Genomic DNA, 24,692 nt, shown 5'->3' on the forward strand with positions numbered 1-24,692 from the left:
TTTTTTGTATATATATTTTTTATTTTTTTATTTTTATTTTACATTTATCAGTGTCATGTGGGCCCATCCTGTAAGATACGATGACAAGTGGCACAAGCTTGTTTGATTCCATCCTTTATATTTTTAAATCATTTCTTTAAGCCATTTTCAAAGGCTTTGATTATGCCTCATGCGGGGCCTCACTTTTGGAGCCATAAGGAATTCAACTTAATGGGCACCACAAGAAGACTGTGCAGTCTTAAAATATACACGTTCTTGGAGAATTTTTTGCGCCCATCTCCACTCTGAATTTTGAAAATGTAAAAACATGAAAGTTGTAGCCCATGAAATCAACATTTTGCCCAAATTTTTTGAGAATTTTTTGAGTTCGTGGTGAGGAGATACGAATTTTTTAGTGGACCCCAAATCTGCCCATCTATGGACACAAGAGTGACCATCTCTCTTACTCTTTCCATACTTACGCACTCTCATACACACTCATTCCACTCCATCATCTCCTCAAACCTGCAAATTTCATGTCCCCTCTCCTTCTCTTCACCATTACCCTTTCCTCTCACCTCCATAGCTTCCACCATATCTACTCTACACTCATACACTCTCTCCATATCTCCCAAAGAAAAACACTAGCAAACTACCAATTCATCTTATCCACCACCCACATAAATTCATCATGATTAACCTCTGCAAACTTAGCTTTTCCCTCCACCAACACCTTCATGATGACTACTTCAATCAACCTCGGTGGGACGGTGAATACGAGGCGCGACGAAACAAAGCGATTTGAAGGATTTACGCATCGGTAACACCATTGACTTGTCATTTTCATCTACCCGAAGGATTAACCTATTTCATCGGCCCTCTACCTTCACCATTTCATGGGCATTTGACCCCTTTGTACATGTAACACTATCATTTTTAGTGATTTTACTAACCACACTAACTGCGCTAACTTTTCTTGCATAAAATGCACCCACTTTACCATGTCTTGGAGTAAAGCAACCACGTAACAAATCATTTACACCTATAAGGAAAAAGAAAAATCTCTCATCAATAATTCTCTCCCTTGAGCCCACACCCATGTGACTCAAGAGATAAGAGAGGCCCACTCCCATAAAAAATAAAAAGATATTCATAAACCATGCTGTTCATTGTAAATAGTGATTAGGAGATACTCCTAATAAGAGCTCTTCTCACCTATAAATAGAGCCCCTCATCCTTGTAAAAAGAAGAGAGAGCAAGAGAGAGAGACATACACATAGCCACGAAGCTACAAGCCACATAGCACTCTTTGGTGCATAGAGAACCCTTCATTAGCCCTACCACTGAGAGGTTGTGAGTGTATTTGCATCCCTCCATTGAGGTTGTATCTCACTCTTTCACATCAATCAAGTTGGTAGTTTGGGTGTCATCAGTGCATGAGGACTTCGACCATTGTCTCCTACAAACACTTTCGAAATGATGCTTTGAAGGAGGTTTGTTCATTTGATACGGTGTGTATTGATGCGTTGCTTTATTGTTTCATTGTAAGAGGGTGTGGTACGGTGAGAGGGCTCTCGTAACCCTAAGACAATGTATTGATTTGCAACAATATCAAGTTTAAAGGTTGTTGTCATCCTCATTCAAAGTTCTTTTGTGTGTCTGACTAGTACTCAAAGCTAAAGTAAGAACACCTTGTGTGATCATTCTCGGTGTTTGTGCTGTGGTTGTCATGTTGATTTGCGCTCGTGTGTTTGTTTAGTGATTTAAGATCTCCAGCGCATCCTAGTTCGCATAAAATCTAGGTGGTGCCCCTTTGTTTAGTTAGGGTTAGGCTGTGGGTTTGTTGCTTTGTTTTGCTCTTGTTGCGCCCCAGCCTTATTGAGCAGCACGGGAGCCTTGAAGGGTGCTTAGATGCCACTCTTCTTGATGCCTGCCCTGAACTGCCTCAATTTTGGTGCCCCCACTGATGAGGACGAGCGGTTTTTGTTTGGCATAAGCAAGGTAAGACTCCAAAACCTACTTTCTCTTCATGAACAATCCTCCACCTCCTAATCCGAATGTAATTCAATTTCATGAATTTCATTGGGTGCAAGCAATTAGGATAAATGTCCACGTTGATAGGAAAATATTTTTCCAGCAACGTATTGTATTTCTTTTTGGTGCAGAGAGATTAAGGGAGATTCTACAATCACCCGAGCCTATTATACTCCCAATTCTAGACTACAGTTTCAATGTGCACATTTTTATCTTATTTTAGTTAAGATTCATAAGCTAAGAAGATTTGTGTCATAGGTTAATTCCTTCAACTAGGCCTGCACATAGCTGTGTTGCATTGAATTTTTACTTGTGTGCAATTACATTTGTGTTTTTTTCCTTAAAACATGGAGACCACTAGGCAAATGAGTGGCTATCCTTTTTTTTTTGGTGAACCTGGTGAGGATGCTGAGTTATTTTTGGCAAACTTTTGCATGGCGTTGCACATAAAGAAGGTGGTAGGGGATCAAGATTGCCTAGCAATGTTTGAAGTAGTGCTTAGAAAGCATGCTAAGACCTGGTTCAAATCTCTACCTGCTGATGTTAAGAGGAGCTACCAACAAGTTAAGAAACATTTCAAGGAATACTTTTATAAGCCTAAGAACACCCAAAAACTCTGGCAAGACATAGTCTCACACAAACAAAAAGACCTAGATGACTATCACACGTACAAGCAAGAATTTCTACGTCTTTGGGCTGTGTGGATAAGAAACATTGATAACCCTAGGGATGGTGCTGAGTTCTTAAAGAAGGAGAGATTCATAGCAGGCTTATTTCCAACCCTTAAGGTAAAGGTAGAATCAGGAGCACCTAGCACCTTTGATGATGCTGAGACAAGGGCAACTAAAAAGTATAGGAAACTCAAGTGCATACAAGGAGAACCCCCTATGATCCTAAACCTAGGAAAACACCACTTTCACAAAGAGAGCTACCAGAGGTGACTGTTGAGGTGATTGAGAGGCTAAATGAGTCATTGAGTAACTTATCAATTCACCTCGTGCAAACTATAGGTCCAAAGGGTCAAACAAAGAAATCTGAGGAACGAGAGCCACGACCTAGGAAAGTTCTACAATGTTGGAATTGTTTGTCACAAAGTGACAATGGACGAAGAAAGAAGTTAAGGGAGACCAAGGAAGCCAAGAGGAGCCGACGCCGGATCAATCTCCAAGACAGATTCAACAGGCATAAGTGAGGATCTACGTACCACAGGGAGGATGCGTGAAGCTTGGCCTCAAGAGAGACCAAATGGGCGTGTTTTTTTACCTCATGCACCGTGGATGTTATCAAAGCTAGAGATGGTGATGGTGAAGCGCGCTATTACTACAATTCGTACTCCCACTGGATGCATGAGGTGTTTGAAGGGAGCCTTTACAAAGAGCAAGAAAAGAGGTGTAGAGCAATTATATGGCTTGAAATCTCATGATTGGCACAAGATGCTCCAAGTAAGTATTTTATGTGCATAATATCTTTTTCCTATCAAATTTGTGAGTGAATAGCTATCTCATAGCTATGAGCAACTAATCAACCACCTCCTCGCGGGTTCAGTTCACACTACCTACTAGCATTTCACGTAGTGCATCGAAGGACGTGAAAGATTGTATTTACAAGATGGGCGAGCTTGTGAGGTATGTGAGCTCAAAGGAAATAGATCCCACCACGCTTGAGAATGCTCGAGTTATGTCAGTGGAGGCGGTTTGTTTAGTGGAGGAGACATTTCCACGTTCTGTTCTCACAAGCCAACTACATCTCATAGTGCATTTGGTGGATGAGATTGCTATATGCGGTACTATACATGCACGATGGTTGTTCTTCTTGGAGCGCTTCATGAAGACCTTGAAGGGCTTCATGAGACAAAATGCAAGACCCGAAGGTAGCATGGCCGAGGGTTGGTTGGTACAAGAGTCACTTGTATATATTTCTGAGTTTCTTGTTGATGTGGATAGCTCTCTCCCATGACTATGGAGAGATGATGAAGACCTAAGGATGACCTCTATTGTGCCTCAAGGGAAAATACGCAACAAAGTAATAGACACGGAGTTGCATAATAGTATCAACCTCTTTTGCGTGCTTAATAGTGATGTGATGAAAAGATGGGTGACAAGATACGAGGATGAAAAGGCAAGAAGACAAGAAGAAAGGGCCCTCTTTCGTACACACCACGGATCTTGTGTGCCATACCCTCAGTATCTAAGAGCACTTCCAAAGGATATTCATGTGGATTGGCTACTTGATGAAATGGAGAAAGCAAAGAAAGACGAGGGGATGCATATCACAATGGAAGAATGGGAGTATGCTAGGGGATGCATGAGCAAGGTCGGTATATAGAATGTTATGCATAAGTTAGGAGCTTTCAATAATTTAGCTTGCTTATTTAATTGATTTTTTCTTGGTGTAGTGCACTATGTTCAATGCTATATGGTGTGAGGGCAAGCATTTTCGAACACAACGGATTGATGATAAGAGAAACACACAAGATTGCAGCGTCATTGCTAGCTTTGAGGGAGCCAATAGAGCCATGGATGATTATTGTGGCATAATCCAATATATTATTATGCTTGAATTTCGACGCTTCTTTGTGTATGTTTTGGATGTAAAGTGGTTTAAGGACGTGGTGGAAAGAGGCCCTAATGCAACAATTAAGCGCCATGCAAGTGGCTTTGTAACTATTGAGTCCACAAAGTTTTGGCAAAGTAGGAAGGACACACTAGTACTACCGCAACAATGTGAACAGGTACTGTGCACACATATAAAAATACTCGCTTTTAAATATTTGATGCAAGAAAAGTAACATTATTGTATTTGTGTTTGAATTAGGTTGTCTATCCACCAATGGTGCATAATAATAGATGGTGACATGTCATACCTATTATGCCACGTTCCAAAGTGATGTATAGTACATTTACTAATATGGAGCGTATGGAGGATGATCATGGCCATGGACGTGATGATGACCGTGATACGAGAGAGGAGGATGATCATAAGATAGGAGATACAGATATTGAGGCCATTACCCATGAGGACGAGCCTACCATTCGAGATGCTGATGTTTGGATTTTGAAGTAGATAGTTTGGCAAGGGTTGATCTCATTGAGGATGAGATTGAACCGTAGCCCCATAATTGATATGGGCAAAACTATTTTACATATTGTCTCATTCTCCTCATCTCTTAATTCTTGTATATGTGGGCTTGCAAAAAATTATGTGCTTTGGTAATCATGGGCAATGTTTGGAAAGCAATGATGTACACTAAAATCTCACTTTCTGTATTCTCTGGTTTGCATCTATCTATGCGTCTAAATATGCGTCTGAGTCTCAATGTAAACACACAAATAAATACGCTAATACACGCGCAAATAGACGCGCTAATAAACGCGATGTTAGACGGGCCCGTATTTTCTCAGGTTAGACGCGCACGTAGACGCGGTAATTTACATGCAAATAGACGAGCTTTTAGACGCGCCCATAATTCCTCTACTAAAGCAATGCTTATAGACGCGCCTGCTATTTTGCACGTCTACCAAGCGCGTCTATAGTTTCTTTGTGTTGTTGTGCATCTGCAAAAAAACACGCCCTTAGGTATGTTATCTGACCAAGTACTTATCGGATGGGTGTCTAGCATGGAGCAGAATGCAAACATGAGTACATTCTTATTTTCTCGCAAGCAATTATCAGCTTGTATTCTCAAAGTCGGTGGTAGGCAACCTTTTTCTGCATGTACATTGCGAATTGCCTTCATAATAGATGTTACAACTTGATTGCTATCATGTAGATGCAAGGAATCAATCCATATATCTGCAAAGAACTTAATTCCATGCACTAACACTCCACATAGATGTGTCTTTAGAAAGTGCTTTCCTTGTAATTTAGGTGGAGTGGCAACAAAACGAGGCAATGTTGTTGTATTCTGATCCATGCCATCTACAATAAGGCACATGTAGTCATCGGGATGCGAAATAGCTTGCTCCTTCCAAAATGCATACTTTTGTCTAGAATGTCGAATAAGGTCATGATGAGATTTTTGGTTTTTTTTGTATAATTCCCTTTGATTTGGACATGTTGCACTCTCAATCGCTCGCTTTAAATCATCACAGACATTGCACTTTGACATTTTTTGCCTCCTTGGGATTTTAACATATCCAAAGTTCTTCTTCCAAAGAGTATACAAAGTATGAGAAGAAGCTACGACATCCCCTCTTTGCCTTTGCTTTTTTGCAATAGAGTCAAATATTTCGAGCTTTGTCAAACCCACTAGAAGGTGCATTTCAGTGATCGCGTCACCGTTAGGGAGTTTGGTAGATATATGGGGTTGAGGTAAAGCATTTTCATGTATGAAGTCTTGCAAAATTTTGGCTGCCCTGATAGTTGAGATTCTTGATTTGGACCTTCCTCTATTACCGTGAATGCTAAATTTGTTGCCGCCCTTTGCCTTGGTGACTAAATCCCAATATGTACCATGGGATAATCCAGTAATATCGCGATATGCCTTATTGCAAATCTTTTTTCCATTTACGAGAGGTTTTACCTTTTGTCTTGAACTTAGCCTTTTATTGCCATTCTAAAGAAAGCAAGAGAGACTTGTGAGAAGGTATTCATTTCTTTCGCTTCCTCTTCTTTGCCACATGTGTCCTCTACATTCCCTGATGTCTACAAGATCAATGAAGCGCATACATCTTCGCTTGCAACATAGATATCCTAATGCATTTAACATGTTCTCCTCCTTCATTACTCTCTTTCTCTTTGGTTGCTTTTGTGGATCTGCCTCGCTTTCTCTTCATGCATATGTATGACCGTTTTCGTTCCTTGTGCACGATGTTATCTATATTTATGCACTTCTTCTCCTCACATTTGTTTGTAACCAAGAATCCATGATTGGTCGTTGCATCCTTGGCCATATCACAATCAAAGTTAAATATTGAAAAATCCTTTGTTGATCTCATCCTCATTTTTAACATACTCTTAGGACCATTCAATGAATTCAATATTCTACGAGAGTATTGAGAACCTTGAAACTCTTCCACTCCTGAGAGAACATCACTCATTGGGACATCTTGCATGGCTTTCACAAATCCACAAGCTTGATTGACACCAGGTTTGTTAATATGCATGAACTCATCCACACTTGACAAGGCATCGCTATTGAAACCTTTGCCCTTCTCACTGTGCAAGAATTCATCCACCCCAGATAAGGCTTCGCTTCTAAAATCATTTTGTTTCTCGGAACCAATGAACTCATCCACTCCAGATAAGATGTCACTTCTATAATTGAGTACATTTGAAGTGATAGAGCCTGGCACATGGGCACGCTTTTTAGGTCCTTTGATATTGTAGTATACCTTGTCTTTATCATTGAAAACCACGTGCCTCTTTCTCATGTTTAAAAATTGCATGCTCCATCTCATATTCTTGCCTACCTCATAGTAGGGATCACATAAGGACGTTATGTTATCAACCATACCATCATCAGTGACTTTTAGAATCCTCATCTGTGCAAATGACCATTGCTCCACTTGTTCAAATCCCAATACTTCACCTTCTGCTACAGTCTTATTTGCAAATGATCTCATTTGTAAAATGTCCCCTATAGTAAAATCCAAGGTGGTGCACTTTGTATTCTTGATAATGTCTGTTGCATAAGTCTCATCTTTGTCCCATGCTATAAATGATTTGTTGGATGTATTGTAGGGCATAACATCTCCAAGTGTTTCCATATCTCCACATTTATACTTTAGCTCAACATGTGTGCTAAGAATCTTTGATATAGTAATTGCCACCTTATCTTCGCCAAGTCTTTGAAAGTGGCAAACTGAATTGGGATCACTATCATGGATTGTAGCAAATGCAACTACTTCTCTTTTGCTACATAAAATCACATCCATCCCTCGAACAAAATCTATAGTTATCTTCTTTGTGAGAGTCCTTCATCGCAAGCAAGCTGCAGTAGCAACAATTACATAAATATTAGTCTCTTTTTAATAATCTACTCATTTATTATAATTTTTAATTAGTATTGTGCCCATCAAATATGCTTTGCATTGTGGATCAAGCATAAAACACCGTTTTTGCCTTAGTGTCATGCACAACCATATAAAAACACTGTCCTAGGTGTGTTATTCAAACAAGTACTTATCGGATGGGGGCTCCACTTTGCACGCAAGTCCCCTTCAACTAGGTTGAGGTGCCTGCAAAGTAATGTCACCATCGGATATGCTCTGTATGGCCGATCACACATTATACACCGTTTTTCCCCTAGTGATATGCACATCTGTAAAAAAACACGCCCTTAGGTGTGTTATCCAACTAAGTACTTATCAGATGGGTGTTCCTCTTTGAGAACATTTCAATACCACCTAGGTTGAGGTGTAGGAAAAGTGTTATGCCCATCGGATATCCTTTGCATGGTCGATCGAGCATTAAATACTATTTTTGCTCTAGCCTCATGCACATCCGCAAAAAAACACGCTGCTAGCTATGTTATCCGATCAAGCACTTATGGGATGGGCGTGCCACTTTGCATGTAAGTCAATTCCACCTAGTTGAAGGTGTGTGCAAAGTATTATGCCCATCGGATATGCTTTGCATTGTCGATCAAGCATAAAACACCGTTTTTGGCTTAGTGTCATGCACAACCATGAAAAAACACGGTCCTAGGTGTGTTAATTAAACAAGTACTTATAGAATGGGGGCTCCACTTTGCATGCAAGTCTGTTTCAACTAGGTTGAGATGCGTGCAAAGTATTGTCACCATCAGATATGCTCTGCATGGTCGATTATGCATTATACAACGTTTTTCCGGTAGTGATATGCACATCTGCAAAAAAACATACCCTTAGTATGTTATCTCACCAAGTACTTATGAGAAGGGTGTGTCTCTTTGAGAACATTTCAATACCACCTAGGTTAAGGCATCTAAAAAGTTTTGTGCCCATCGGATATGCTTTGCATGGTCGATCGAGCATTAAATACCATTTTTGCCTTAGGGTCATGCACATCCGTAAAAAAACACGCTGCTAGGTGTGTTATCCGATCAAGTACTTGTGCGATGGGAATGCCACTTTGCATGTAATTTACCTCAAGATCAATCACCTGCTTGATCCCATGCATATCTTCAAGAATGTGGCATCTACCATTTGGGAGCATTTGAATGGGACACCACCTAGTTGAAGGTTTGTGAAAAGTATTGTCCCCATCGAATATGCTTTGCATTGTGGATCAAGCATAAAACACCGGTTTTGCCTTCGTGTCATGCACAACCATATAAAAACACGGTCCTAGGTCTATTATTCAAACAAGTACTTATCGGATGGGGGCTCCACTTTGCATGCAAGTCCAATTCCACTAGGTTGAGGTCTGTGCAAAGTATTGTCACCATCGGATATTCTTTCCATGGCCGACCACGCATTATACAACGTTTTTCCCCTAGTGATATGCACATCCACAAAAAAACACACCCTTAGGTGTGTTATTCGACTAAGGACTTATCGGATGGGTGTGTCTCTTTGAGAACATTTCAATACCACCTAGGTTGAGGCGTAGGAAAAGTGTTGTACCCATCGGATATCCTTTGCATGGTCGATCGAGCATTAAATACTATTTTTGGTCATGTCATGCACATCCGTAAAAAAACATGCTACTAGGTATGTTATCCGATCAAGCACTTATGGGATGGGCATGCCACTTTGCATGTAAGTCAATTCCATATAGTTGAAGGTGTGTGCAAAGCATTGTGCCCATCAAATATGCTTTGCATTGTGGATCAAGCATAAAACACCATTTTTGGCTTAGTGTCATGCACAACCATGAAAAAACACGGTCCTAGGTGTGTTATTCAAACAAGTACTTATCAGATGGGGAATCCACATTGCACGCAAGTCCCCTTCAACTAAGTTGAGGTGCAAGTCCCCTTCAACTAGGTTGAGGTGCCTGCAAAGTATTGTCACCATCAGATATGCTTTGCATGGCCGATCATGCATTATACACCCTTTTTTCCCTAGTGATATGCACAACCGCAAAAAAACACGCCCTTAGGTGTGTTATCTGACCAAGTACTTATCGGATGGGTGTTCCTCTTTGATAACATTTCAATACCACCTTGGTTGAGGCATAGGAAAAGTGTTGTGCCCATCAAATGTCCTTTGCATGGTTGATCGAGCATTAAATACTATTTTTACTCTAGCGTCATGCACATCCGCAAAAAAACACGCTGCTAGGTATGTTATCTGATCAAGCACTTATGGGATGGGCGTGCCACTTTGCATGTAAGTCAATTCCACCTAGTTGAAGGTGTGTGCAAAATATTTTGCCCATCGGATATGCTTTGCATTGTCGATCAAGCATAAAACACCATTTTTGGCTTAGTGTCATGCACAACCATGAAAAAACACGGTCCTAGGTGTGTTAATCAAACAAGTACTTATCGAATGGGGGCTTCACTTTGCACGCAAGTCAGTTTCAACTAGGTTGAGATGCGTGCAAAGTATTGTCCCCATCAGATATGCTCTGCATGGTCGATTACGCATTATACAACGTTTTTCCGGTAGTGATATGCACATCCGAAAAAAAACATGCCCTTAGTATGTTATCTTCCCAAGTACTTATCGGATGGGTGTTCTCTTTGAGAACATTTCAATATCACCTAGGTTAAGGCATAGGGAAAGTTTTGTGCCCATCGGCTATGCTTTGCATGGTCGATCGAGCATTAAATACCATTTTTGCCTTAGTGTCATGCACATTCGTAAAAAAACACACTGCTAGGTGTGTTATTCGATCAAGTACTTGTGCGATGGGAATGCCACTTTGCATGTAATTCAATTCCATGTAGTTGAAGGTTTGTGAAAAGTATTGTCCCCATCGAATATGCTTTGCATTGTGGATCAAGCATAAAACACCGTTTTTGCCTTAGTGTCATGCACAACCATATAAAAACACGGTCCTAGGTGTGTTATTCAAACAAGTACTTATCGGATGGGGGCTCAACTTTGCACGCATGCCCGTTTAAACTAGGTTGAGGTCCGTGCAAAGTATTGTCACCATCGAATATGCTTTGCATGGCCGATCACACATTATACACCGTTTTTCCCCTAATGATATGCACATCCGCAAAAAAACACACCTTATAAACCCATTTACAGCCAATTGCATTCTTGTCTTTAGGCAAAGGCACCAATTCCCATGTTGCATTTGGATCCAAGGCATCCATTTCTTCATCCATGGCTTTCTCCTGGTGGGCTACCCTTCCCTTATTGGCTCAAAAAGTGGATGGCCAATAGATTTGTGCTTGGTAAGCATGAAATGGTGGGCTTAGTTATGCATGCATGGTATGAGGGCATGTGGCATGCCCACTTTTGTCATTCTACACTAATTAGTGTAGAATGTAGGTACGGGTTGTCATTCTACACTAATTAGTGTAGAATGTTGGTAGTGATGCCGGTAGGGATTATCATTCTACACTAATTAGTGTAGAATATCGGTAGGGATTGTCATTCTACACTAATTAGTGTAGAATGTCGGTAGGGATTGTCATTCCGCACTAATTAGTGTAGAATGTCGATACGATTTGACATTCTACACTAATTAGTGTAGAATGGCGATAGGGATTGTCATTCTACACTAATTAGTGTAGAATGTCATTAGGGATTGTCATTCTACACTAATTAGTGTAGAATGTCGTTAGGGATTGTCATTCTACACTAATTAGTAGAATGTCGATAGGATTGTGTTGGGTGTGGTCTTTGCTTCTATCCACTTGGTCAAGTAATCTATGGCAACAATAATGTATTGTGCCCTTGTTCTATGTGTCAGTGGGGGTTAATGGGACCGACAAAGTCGATGCCCCATTTGGCAAAAGCTCTTGCTCCCATCAGTTGTCATTATGGCATGTTATCTTTTCGAATAGGTACCTTCACTCATTGGCAATCATCACATCTTTTCACAAACTCAACAGCATCTTGGAAAAGTGTTGGCCAGCATAATCTAGCCATCATATTTGCTTTGGTAGTTGTGTCGGCAAAAAAGTGTCCTTCTGATAGCCCTGCATGAGCTTGCTCTAGCACCTTGATGTACTCAGATTCTATGATGCACAACCATAGTTGTTTGTCTCAACCTCTCTTATAGAGTTGATTTGCTATCAGCTCATAGTCCTTTGACTCTAATTCAATAGCTTTTCCTCTGACTAACTTTTTCTGGCAGCCTGCGCTGCTCTAGGTAGTCAACAATGTATTTGCTCCATTTAGACATGATAGATACTTGAAAAAGAGTGGCGTGGGGTCTTGGTGGTCTGTCTTGACAATCAACACATGTTTGTACAAAGTGATGGACTTTGACTCTCATTATGGGCCACCAGACTCCAGCCCAAAGAATCCTTCTAATGGTTTGGTCTACTACCATGTGGATGCCTCCAACTGTGATGTGGGAAACTTCCAAATAATGTTTATTTTCTTGTGGTTTGATGCACAAGCGTAGAATTTCATCCCTTCCTAGATGATACATGTATCGAGCGGCGAGCATCACAAATGGTGCAGCTCTTTGGACTAAAGCTTGTTTCTTTCAAATGGGGATTGGAATATCTAGGTGTCCTATGGTCAATAGAGGAACATATTGTTTGATCCATTTGGGTATCATTTCTATATTGAAGAGATAAGCATATGAAAAATCATCTTCAATTCCCTTAGGTGCTTCCCCGTGTGTCAAGTGTGACAGGTGGTCGGCTTGCTAATGTGTCATCCCTTTCTTTACCACAATTCTGAAATCAAACTCTAATAGGATAATAAATTGTCACACGATGCAACCTATGTTGCATGGTTTATTCACTAAATACAGTAGAGCTTGATGATCGGTGAAGAAGACAAACTGGTTTGCTAGAAGATAGTGATGAAATTTCTTTATAGCATATATCATGCCTAGCCCTTCTCTTTCAGTTGTTGTGTAATTCTGCTCTGTGGAGCTTAACTGTCTACTTGCATATGAGATAAGAAAGTCCATGTTATTTTTCCCAGGTTGAGCTAGGATAGCTCCAATGGTGAAATTTGATGCATCAATGTGAAAATGGAAGATTACATTCCAATCAAGTGACTTTAGAATAGGTGCAAATGTTAAACAAGCTTTGAGCTTATTGAAAGATTCTTTGCATTTGTCCGTCCAGATGAAGATAGTGATTAAGGCATAGAGAGGCTTAGCAATTATAGCATACATGTAAATAAATCTACGATAGTACCCACAATGCCCCATAAACCTTTGAACCTATTTTGCATTGAGGGGTCGAGGTAGCTCAACTATGACCTTAATTTCTTGAAATCAGTGGAAATTCCATTTCTAGAGACAATGTCTACTAGAATTAACCATAAATACACACTTTTTAGGGTTTAGGCAAATTTTGTATATTCTGCACTACTCGAAGATTAGTCTGAGGTGACTAACGTGCTGATCCCTTTTGCCTAAGTTTATGCAGAGGTCATCCATGTATACCTCTAGGAAATCCCTGATATATTCTTTGAATGTGTGGCTCGTTAATTGATGGAAGGTGATAAAGTAGCAAGAGCATTGGTTAGGCCAAATGGCATAACTCTAGATGCAAAAATGCCCCATTCCATGGCAAAGGCAGTTTTATGTTGATCCTTGGGATCAATTGAGACTTGAGTGTAGCCCAAGGAGCCATCTAGAAAACTATAGGCTTCCTTGCCTGCTAATCTCTCGATGACATGCTCTGCAATGGGAAGAGGATAGTTGTCTCTAATGGTAGTTGCATTTATCTTCTTGAGATTTACACATACTCGTAGCTTTCCATTCTTTTTTGGTACTACTACAATTGGGGATACCCAATCCATGTTCTCAATCTCATAGATAAATTCTGCCTCTTTTAGTTTGTCTATCTCCTCCTTGATCTTCTTGGAAAAATTATCGTTGTAAGTGTATGGCCGTTGTTTCCATGGTTTAGTGTCTTCCTTCATAGGGATAGTATGTTGGCAAATTGCCAGATCCACTCCATTGAGGTCTCTATAAGACCACACAAAAACGTCCTTGTAATCCTTTAGCATTTGGATTAGCAACCCTTCTTCTTCTGGTAGTAGGTCCGTGGCAATGTATGCAGGCCATGAATCTTCTCCTTTGTCAGCAAGATCAATCCTCTTGGCATTTTTTGGCCCATCGTATGATTCTCCTGGCACTCTTGTTGCTCTCATAGGCTGCTGTACCACTATTTTCCTATCATGGATGGTGTATCGTTTGAAGTGCAAAGGGATGCTCATGCCCTCGTTTTGTCCTTCCTGATTACTCTTGGTCTCCGTGGTCTAGACCTATTTCAGTTCTCTTTTGAGCTCATTGTACTTGGCATTTTGCTCAGTCTTTCTCAATTTAGGTTTCACGGTTTTGTTTTTTACTGACTCTTTTTCTTGTTTTTTAATTCTTTTTGGGTTTGGTTTCTTTGTTTGACATGGGCGTGTTGTTTTTTAGCAGATAGCATCTAGTGATTTTGTCTTTGACACAATATTTGGCCTTGGTTGCCCTTAGAAAGTGTTGTTTGTTGTAATATTCTAGAGCGTATCACTGCCCTTTTGTTCGTGCTTGTTTCTATCTCCTTTTTCTTCTCAACAATTCCAAGACTTCTTCTCGGGGGGGTCACTATGTATAAACCCTCTATACCACGTGCGTTCAAGGCCTATTTCTAAAATCCCTTATCTGTAAATTTTTCATTAATAAAATGTACCCCTTTTCTATACAAATCTGTAAATTTTTCTCAAAACTATTTTAATTAGTCCCTTATGTATATTTATTTTTGTAAATTTTAGAAACAAAAAATATCCTTCTGTTGAACTCAAGTGATAGGGTTACATATGATGAGTGACCCCCCCGAGGACTTCTTGAGGAATGTTTATTTCCCTATCGTCCCTGAGCTGAACTATGAGTGGTTCCTACTCTTGAAAATCTTTGAGCTCATCAGATGCATCATAAAAGACTTGGCAATGAAGATCTATTTTGTCTTCAGAGCTCACTTCTTCTCTTCTATCCCTATCCCTTTTTGAAATTTCATCAACAATGAGGTGTACATCTAGGGGAGATGTGGACTCTAAATTGCCCTCAATATCATTCTATTCTTCATGGAGGACTTTAACCATGTGGATGGGTATGAGATCGAAGCCTTCCTCATCACAAAAGACAGTAGGCATAACCTCATTCACACACATGTCCATGGTGGCTAAAATATCTTGCCATGCATCCAAAATAATCATTGGGGAATAGTTGTAGGATATAGTCCTCATCAATTATCGGCCAATTATCTACCTCTTCTGATCCATCCTCAGAGGCTCCACACATCCACAAATGTGAATCTAAGTGTGTCCTCGAAGGTCTTGAGGTTTTATTGGTTGCGGTGGCTGACTTAAAATCCTCAATGGAGTTCCTGTGATGCCTCGATAAGTGTGGTCCCCTAGGTTGATTTGAGTCACAACCTATGGTTGTCTCAAGTAGATGTAGTTAAAACCCCAGTCTTGAATCATCTTCAGCTGTCTCATGAAGGGATGCCCTAGGATGATATTATAATTAGTATTCTTCCCAAAATCTATGATTGCAAAGGTATGTTTGTACTCCACTCCGTATGAAGTTATCACAACGTTTTCTAGCAGTCTTATGGGTCTTTCAATGTATCCATATGTGCTAGCTATAACTTCATTCTTGTTTTCTTTATTGCTGGTTTCCCCCATGATTCCCATATGTTTTTATGGCAATGGCTACTCCGGCCCCACTATCTAAGATAGTTAGCATTTGTTGCCCATTAAACTCCACCGAAATTGTCATGTTGCCATCCTCACTCTCACAGTAGTCTCCTACCTTGTCAAGAGGCATGGGTTTGAAGTTTCTTTTCTACTGTTGTTTTTCTCCATAGGGATCTCCTTGGTGATTGGTAGATCCACTCCTAGTTTCCTCAATTGTTTGCCTAGTTCTTTCCAAAGTTCTGGATTTACTTTTAGAACATCAGCCAAGGGCAGTGTATAGCGGATTGGAGCTAACAAGAGTGCCGTGAGGTTGGCGATGTCTAATTTTGGCTCTCATTCCAACTTTTGTGAGGGAAGCTTTCTTATTTCCAATTTTTCCTCATACTCCCCTTGATATGAAGGAAGAGTCCTAAGCGTATTTGACTTGCTTCTCTCCAATCTTTTAGATTCCTCATCATTATAGTCAGAGCATAGCTCTAACTCTAACGTCTTATGGTTGAAATCAATCTCAACCAGTGGAGGCTTGTTACTCTCTGCTGTGTTGCTTTGTGTGAATTTTACTGCATCCCATAGTTTATTACCCCACTCTTCATCTACCTCGGGTATACTAGAGTTAGGTATCATTCTTGGTGCTTGTTGCTCTATGTGATGGGTGCTAGTATGATAGGAATTTCCTATGTGATGGCTACCCCTTTCCTCATTTTCTGTGTGATTTTCTTGTTGTATGGGGGTTTACTCTACGTTTTGTGTTTCCCTTTTGTTGGCTAACTGTCTTGTGTGGTTTTCTATAGACTGTGGAGGCTCGACCAATCGTTTATAGATTTCTAAGTGCCTAAACTCTAGGGCGGGGTCTGGATATTGTCTCCATATTTCCTCTATGGTCTCTTGAGATTTTAACCGTCCCTCAAAAGCTTTGAGCAATGCTTCTAAAGGCTCATGGAGTTTCTCATCTAGTACTGACCTTGCTGTTTGTTCCTTGGTTCCCTTATTTGTCTCTGTTTTGATCTCTTTTTGCTTTTGCATTGATTTTGTTTCATCTCCCATGTTTGGATCATTTTCTTGAAAAAGGGTGACTTTTTCTCTTTCAACCCTTCTTTTCTTGCTTGGTGCTTGACGTGCTCTTCATTCTTTCCATGTCTCTTTTGTCTTTTTGCTACATTCACTGGGAGAAGTCTCAGTTATGTTTCCCTCATCGAGTTTCCCTTTCCCTTTGTCAATGTTAGCTTGCGCTTGGGCCCTTGTGATGGCCTATAAGGGAACTACAACATCCGATTCAGATGTATCGGGCATATTCAAGGTAGGCAGGAGCTCAATGTAGCTAAGCATTGCCTTCCCTTCATTTTTTTTATTTGAGGGATAGCCCTGGACCAAGTGCTTGATCTTGCAATCATTGCAGAATCTTGTCAAGGGTTGCAGTCCTGTTGCATGAGGCTTCTCTTTTCAAGGATAGGGAGATTCTCAGATCCAATGATCTTCTCCACAATTGTAACATGGTCATGGTGGTGCTGCAGGACATGGCCCTGATCTATATGGTCTAGGACCATGAGGCCTTGCTTGTCTTACCATTGCGTTAGTAATGAACCATAAAGTATTATGATCCATTTGGTATTGACCCTCAGGAACAAATGTTGGTATCTCTGGTGGGTGCATTGATGTTGATGCTAGCTGGTTAGACTGATCTAACCCTTCCTATCCATAATAGTTGACTGGAACCAAGGTTCTATCATGATGATCGTCCTTTGGTTGCATGTATCTAACTACCACTGATCCCGGTAGTGGTGGTTGATGTCCTAAGACTGGTTGCACATGTTGCATTCCTTGGATAGGGTATTTTGGTATTCTCATTTGTGGTGCATATCCCTGTCCTTAGGGATGCTAATTTGGAGGTTGTTGGGCCATCCTTTGTTCCCACAAGTACCGAATTCTATGGTAGCACTCAGTGGTCTCATGGTTGGTCCACTTGTTTTCAAAGTCACACCATTTATTCGTTTGTGGTGCCCTATAAGGTGGTAAACTTTGCTTTGGGAGACATTGAAAAGTGGGGTGGTCTCCTCCACAAACTTTGCACCTTACTAGCTTTTGTGGTGGCTTGAAAACCTGGTTCATTTGCTTCATGATTAATTCAACCATGGCCTCTATCTCATTGACTCTATTCTTGCCCGTCTCGCTAGAGCTTGCTGTGCTTTGGATCTTTGTGCCCAAAATAAGCTTATCCTTCCCATAAATATCACAGTTATCATCTAAATTGATTGCATCTGGGATGCACTCGTTCAGAGTCTTATGCTTTTTTGCATAGAGATCTGCATTAAGGGTCTTATCTCTTAATCCCTCTAAGAAGATTGAGACAGACTTTTCTTGTGTCGGAAGCTCCTTCTCTGGACATCGGGCTATGTTAGCCTATTTGCACAATATCTCACAGATTCCTTTTTGTCTTGCTTGAAGCTCGTTATTAGGGAGCTGATGTTTTGTTTGATTCAATCTTTGTAAAAATCTTTCTCGAGGGTTTCAAAATCATTATATGAGCTTGTGTCTAGGGCTTGAAACCAAGACAACGCCTTTCCTTCTAATGTGATCCCAAATACTTCTTTTAGGACATGAAGGTCCGTGACTTCTTCCACCCTAACAATTTGTCTAAAGGTTGCTAAGTGATCATAAGGATCACCTGATCCACTGTACTTCTTAACCCATTTATGAAAGTGTGATGGTCTTGTCTTGCTTCTCATGGGTGCACCCATTTCTCTTAATGGCCTAAAGCTCATGGTGGTTGTCAGGGGTGCATGTAGAGATGATGTTGGTAGTTGTCAGGATGGCACTCTATTTGCTGGATGACCACTTGATCTATTCCATGACCCAGTTCCCATTGGTCCAGGTCCTTGATCCGTAAAAGTCACTCTCTGAGCACTTGCCATAGGTCTTTGTGTATGAAAGGAGGGTGTATTCACAGGTGGCATGTAAATAGGACCAGGGTGGCAAAATATGAAGTTTGATGGACTCCCTATATCTTCCCCATGGCATACTATTGGTATTCCTTCGAAGGTTATCCCTCTGATGTCGCTTGCAAGCTTGAGCTCCCATTCTAGATTGTACTTATCTAGAAATACCACTTCCTTGTAAGCCCCTACATTTGTGTCTACAAAGACATAGAGAACTTTGTCGCTTGCAAACTTGAGGTCCCATTCTAGATTGTACTTATCTAGAAATACCACTTCCTTGTAAGCCCCTACATTTGTGTCTACAAAGACATAGAGAACTTTGTCTTCAGTGATGGTATGATCTGGAGGGATATGTCTTATGTAATAGAACTCCCCTGACTCCTCTCATTTGTACAGTTTCTTGGTGTCATCATCTATAAGGACTCTTCAAACCCATAAGGAATTGATTGTTCTCCTCGATCATCCTTTCTACCCTAGGAATGGAATTCCCTAGTTTGTCCACCTCTTCTGGGTTTTCTATCAAGAGGTACATGCTACCATACCTACCCATGAATCGGTCTCCCTGGAAATTTACCTATGGTGCTGGATCCACGTCGAAGGGGTGATCCTTGACTTTGACCGCAAATTTCTGATAAAAATCTTTGTAGATCTTTGCACCATGTGCATTCTCCATATAGAAGCGCAATCTTCCATCATATTCTAGCTCAATGCCGATGGATTGGGATTGATAGGATGATGTTGTATCCATACTTGATTCTGAGAGATGATCTAGAAGGCTCTCTTCTATCTGGTGTGGCCCTCTGCCTTGTGTCCTAGTTGTGCTCTCTTCATTCTGCTTACATTTTCTCATGCAACGAGATTACCTGACCTATAAAAAGCTCCTGACCTAAGGTGCATAGAGCTATGCTACCAGTCTCAAAATGCTCAAAAAGTTTATCAAGGAAGAGAATGACCTATCGGTATGCTGAAAGTTGGTGCTCCAATCGTGTCGGCACGTGATTTATGTCCTGATTCTCGTCACAGAATATAGGTAAAATTGTCAATTCTCTCAAACAATGAGCTTTTCAGGTTATGACTTGATAGTTATGCTCAAAAGACTTGCTCTAAGAATTTTGAATGTAGCTGGGGTGAATTCTGAGGTCCCTAGCTTAGCGCCTTGAATCCACGTGTCTAATGAATTTTTGTGGTTTTTTGAACTTTTTCTGTTCCAGATGGCTTTGCCTATGTTTGTACACTAATGCTATGGTCTAGAAATAATTCTTGGAGTCCTTTGGTCTGTGGAAATGAACTGTAGCTAGGTGATTTTCAAGCCCAATTTACTTCAAACTTGGTGTATGCACTGTATAATTGCAGGGATTCACAGTAGCAAGGTCAAATGATGAAAATCAGCCAGAAACCTTGGACAAGCATGTCCAAGGCACCTGAGGTTTTTTTGGACTTTGATGACACAACTGGTCAGAGCTTGTTTTCCTCTTTCCAAAGATACCTTGATTACTAAATTTGAACTAGATATGCTGTGAGTTTGACCTGTTTCAGCTAGTTTAAGGAGTATATTTGAACCGTAGCTAGGAGCATTCTTGATCTAATTCAGCTCAAACTTGGTGTGGGCACACTATGAACATATAGGATCACTGCTACTATGTCAAATGATGCACCATGCATGTGTATGTACATATGCACAATTTATCACTTTCAAAAAACTCCTAACATAGTTTGCCCACCCCCTAGCCTGCTAGATCATTCATGATCAGCAATAGTAAAGAGTAAGGTAAAACCCTTTGCATCTTTTTCCATTAATGCATCTTCATTTGGTTTTTCTTCACCCTCATGAACCACATCCTTTTAACACCATCGTCAACTTGGAATGGTACTTTTACAAGCAAAACCCATTTACCCTTGAGGCATGAAATGTCCCATCCAAATCTGCCAACTCATATGTACCATTTGCAAAACTTTTGACCACTCTGAAAGGACCTTCCCATTTGATTTGAAACTTCTTTTGAAAGGTCTTATCCAAATTACTATTGTAGCGCAACACCAGATCATCTCCCTTGATATCCTTATTCTTGATTTTCTAATTCACCTTAGCTAGGGCCCTCTCTTGCATCTTTCATAATACTCCAATGTAGCAATCTTGTCCAATTGCACTTCTTACAAGTGTAAGAGCCTCTCTTTGAATGCATCACTAGGAGGCCCTAGTAACTTCTCTAACATCTTCACTGTAGGCAATTCTACCTCCACAGGCAATATTGCTTCTTTACCATATACCAAGTGAAAAGGTGTAAACCCTGTGCTCATCTTCATTGATGTCCTGTATGCCCACAAGGCACCTGGCAACTCCAAATCCCAATTTTTCCCTTGATGCTTTGTCACCTTGGCAAGGATCTGTACTAACTCACCATTGAATCTCTCACTCAACCCATTGCACTGTGGGTAGTACGGCATGGTATACCTATGCTTTATCTTCATCTTAATTCTTGGTTTTGCAAAGAAACACTTCTTAGGATTCAACTGCCCACCATACTCATCATAGCACTGAAGCACCATTCGCAGTGTCTCACAATGTTTTGCCCTTGTACTATAGATACAAGTCATCTATAAAATACTTCACACAACTACCAATAAAGGGTGAAAGCACCAAGTAGTGAGCCAGTCCATTTGTAAGTCCATAAGGCAAAACTTTATAGCAAAAACAGCCCCACAGTGTTATGAATGTTGTCTTTTTCTGATCTTCAGGAGCAATCTTTAGTTGAAAATAGCCTAAAAAACCATCACAGGCGCTATATCGCTCATGACTAGCCACAGAATCTAGGATTTGATCAATAAATGGAAGAGGGTATGGATCCTTTCTTGTAGCTGCATTCAGAGGATTAAAATCCATACAAACTCTCCATCTTCCATCCTTCTTAGGAGTCACCATAGTAGGACTCACCCACTCTGCAGTTTCCACAGGATACATAAAATCAGGCTTCAAAAGCTTGTCAACCTCCTCTTGTAAGGCTTTCATTTTCTCTTGGCCCATTCTTCTTAACCTTTGTCTCACTGGTTTCATGCCATCCTTCAACTCTATGTGTAAACTTTCTCCCTTGAACCCCCTGATTTCTTCATATGAGGTGGTAAAGAGATTTGGGAGGCCAGATAACATCTCCAAATATTCATTTTTTTCCATGGCTAAAAGATCTGAGCTCAACATCTTCATAATAAGCCCTTTCTTCCTTGCCATATCCATTTTTGGCTGCATTAATTCCTCAATTACTTCATATGGTCCTCTATGTTCTTCTTCATCCTCATTCATCAGTTCCATCACATCACCTTCCTTCTGCTCTTCATCCACAAGAAGAAAGGCCACTTCTACATCTTCTTCACTATTGGTTGTGCTGCCACTATCAACCTCTGACATGATAGATGATCCTTCACTAGTTGAGTCATCTGCATCTTCAAGATCTTCACTCATAGGCTTCTTTATGCTATGTAGTGTCTCTGTATGTGTGTATGTATGTATGCATGAATGTACACATATATGTATGCATGTATGAATGTGCGTATGTATGCATGTGAGCATGTATGTGTGCATGTATGTATGCATGAATGTATGCATGTATGTATGCATGTACGTGTGTGTGTGTGTGTATGTATGCATGTATGTATGCATGAATGTATGCATGTATGTATTATTGTATGCATGTATGATTGTGTGCATGCATGTATGATTGTATGCATGTATGTATGCATGCATGTATGCATGCATGAATACATGATTATATGCATGTACATATGCATGTATGCATGTATGTGTGTGTATATGTGTGTGTATGTGTGTGTATATGTGTGTGCATGTGTGTGTGTGATGTATGTATGTATGTAAGTATTTATACACACACACACACACACACAGAGAATAGAAAGAAGGAGGGAGGGAGGGAGGCTGGGAGGCGGACATGGGAGGGTAGAGAGAGAGAGAGAGAGAGAGAGAGAGAGAGAGTAAGGGAGAGAGAGAAAAATGAGAGAGAGACAAAGAAAGAGAGAGGAGAGAGAGAAAAAAGATAGATAGATAGATAGATAGATAGATAGAGAGAGAGAGAGAGAGAGGGGGGGGGAGGGAGGGAGGGAAAGATGGGGAAAGAGGTGGGGAGGAGAGAGAGAGAGAGAGAGAGAGAGAGAGAGCGAGAGAGAGCGGGGGAGGGAGGGTGGGAGAGAGAGAGAGAGAGAGAGAGAGAGAGAGAGAGAGAGAGAGAGAGAGGATAGTAAGAGGGAGTGAGGGAGGCAGACATGGGAGGGGAGAGAGAGAGAGAGAGAGAGAGAGAGAGTAGAAAGAGGGAGAGAGAAAATTAGAGAGAGAGAGATAGAGATAGGAGAGATGGAGAGAAAATGTGTGTTTGTGAGTGTGTGTGTGTGTGTGTGTGTGTGTGTGTGTGAGAGAGAGAGAGAGAGAGAGCGAGAGAGAGAGAGAGAGAGATGGGAGGAAAGAGAGATGGCGGAATCTAAAGAGGGAGAATAAATTGAGAGAGAGAGAGAGAGAAGAGGGAAGACAGGTGGCGGAATCTAAAGAGGGAGAGAAAAAATAGACACAGAGAGAGAGAGAGAGAGAGAGAGAGAGAGAGAGAGAGAGAATGGGGAGAGAGAGAGAGAGAGCGGGTGGGGAAAGAGAGAGAGGGAGAGAGAATAAGGAGGGGATAAGAGAGAATTGGTAGAGAGAGAGAAAGCGAGATCGAGGGGGAAGAGAGAGAGAGAGAGATAGAGAAAGAGAGACAATGAGAGAGAGAGAGAAAGAAAGAATGAGGTATCTAGAGAGAAAGAGATAGAGAGATCGAGGGCTCTAGAGAGAGAGAGATGGGAAAAGAGTGTGGGAGATAGAGAGAGATATGGAGAGAGAGGGGGAAGAGAGATAAGAGATTGGGAGAGATAGAGAGAGAGAGATGGAGGGGGGTCAGGGATGAGAGAGAGGGGTGGGGTATGAATAGAGAGGGAGAGAGAAAATAAAAAAGAGAGTAAGGGAAAGAGAGAAAAATTAGAGAGAGACACAGAGAGAGAGAGGAGAGAGAGAAAGAAATATATATATATATATATATATATATACAGAGAGAGAGAGAGAGAGAGAGAAGTAGGGGAGAGAAAATGAGAGAGAGAGAGATGGGAAAGGGGGAGAGAAAATGAGAGAGAGAGAGAGAGAGAGAGAGGGGGTGGGGAAAGAGAGAGGGGGAGAGGGAATGGGGAGAGGGGAGAAGAGAGAATTGGGAGAGAAAGAGAGAGCGAGATAGAGAGAGAGGAAGAGAGAAAGCGAGAGAGAGAGAGAGGGATCTAGAGAGAAAGAGATAGAGAGTTGAAAAATCTAAAGAGAGAGATGGGAAAAGAGTGTGGGAGATAGAGAGAGATATGGAGAGAGAGAGAGAAAGAGAGAGGGAAATAAGAGAGAGGAAGATATATAGAGAGAGAGAGACGGAGGGGGGTCAGGGATGAGAAAGGGGGCGTAAGAAGAGAGAGGGAGAGAGAAAATAAAAAAGAGAGTAAGGGAGAGAGAGAAAAATGAGAGAGAGACAGAGACAGAGAGAGGAGAGAGAGAGAGAAAAGATAGATAAATAGATAGAGAGAGAGAGGGGGGAAGGGAGGGAGAGACGAGGAGAGAGAGAGAGAGAGAGAGGGAGATCGAGGGATTTAGACAGAGAAATGGGAAAAAAGAGAGAGGGGGATAGAGAGAGATATGGGGGGAGAGAGAGAGAGGGGGGGGGAGGGAGGGAGGGAGGGAGGGAGGGAGAGAGAAAATTATATATATATATATATATATATAGAGAGAGAGAGAGAGAGAGAGAGAGAGGGGGTGGGGAAAGAAAGAGGGGGAGAGAGAATGGGGAGAGGGGAGAAGAGAGAATCGGGAGAGAGAGAGAGAGAGCGGGAGGGAGATAGAGAGAGAGGAAGAGAGGGAGATCCAGGGGGAAGAGAGAGAGATAGAGAGAAAGTGAGAGAGAGAGAGGGATCTGGAGAGAAAGAGATAGAGAATTCGAGGGATCTAGAGAGAGAGATAGGAAAAGAGTGTGGGAGATAGAGA

General features: G+C 41.1%; 1 protein-coding gene across 1 annotated transcript; it reads right to left on the reverse strand.

The window, feature by feature from the left end:
- Nucleotides 1-20,800: 20,800 nt before the first annotated feature.
- Nucleotides 20,801-22,103, reverse strand: LOC147899751 (uncharacterized). The gene is made up of 2 exons (XM_087377791.1): nucleotides 21,537-22,103; nucleotides 20,801-21,184 (listed from the first exon to the last, which is right to left on the reverse strand). The coding sequence occupies exons 1-2, from the start codon at nucleotides 22,101-22,103 to the stop codon at nucleotides 20,801-20,803; spliced, it is 951 nt and encodes a 316-aa protein (XP_087233917.1).
- Nucleotides 22,104-24,692: the final 2,589 nt, after the last annotated feature.

Source organism: Dipteris shenzhenensis, chromosome 8 (assembly GCF_047967505.1).
Source record: "Dipteris shenzhenensis isolate YYH24624 ecotype China chromosome 8, Dip_SZ_1.0, whole genome shotgun sequence".
Taxonomy (NCBI): Eukaryota; Viridiplantae; Streptophyta; class Polypodiopsida; order Gleicheniales; family Dipteridaceae; genus Dipteris; species Dipteris shenzhenensis.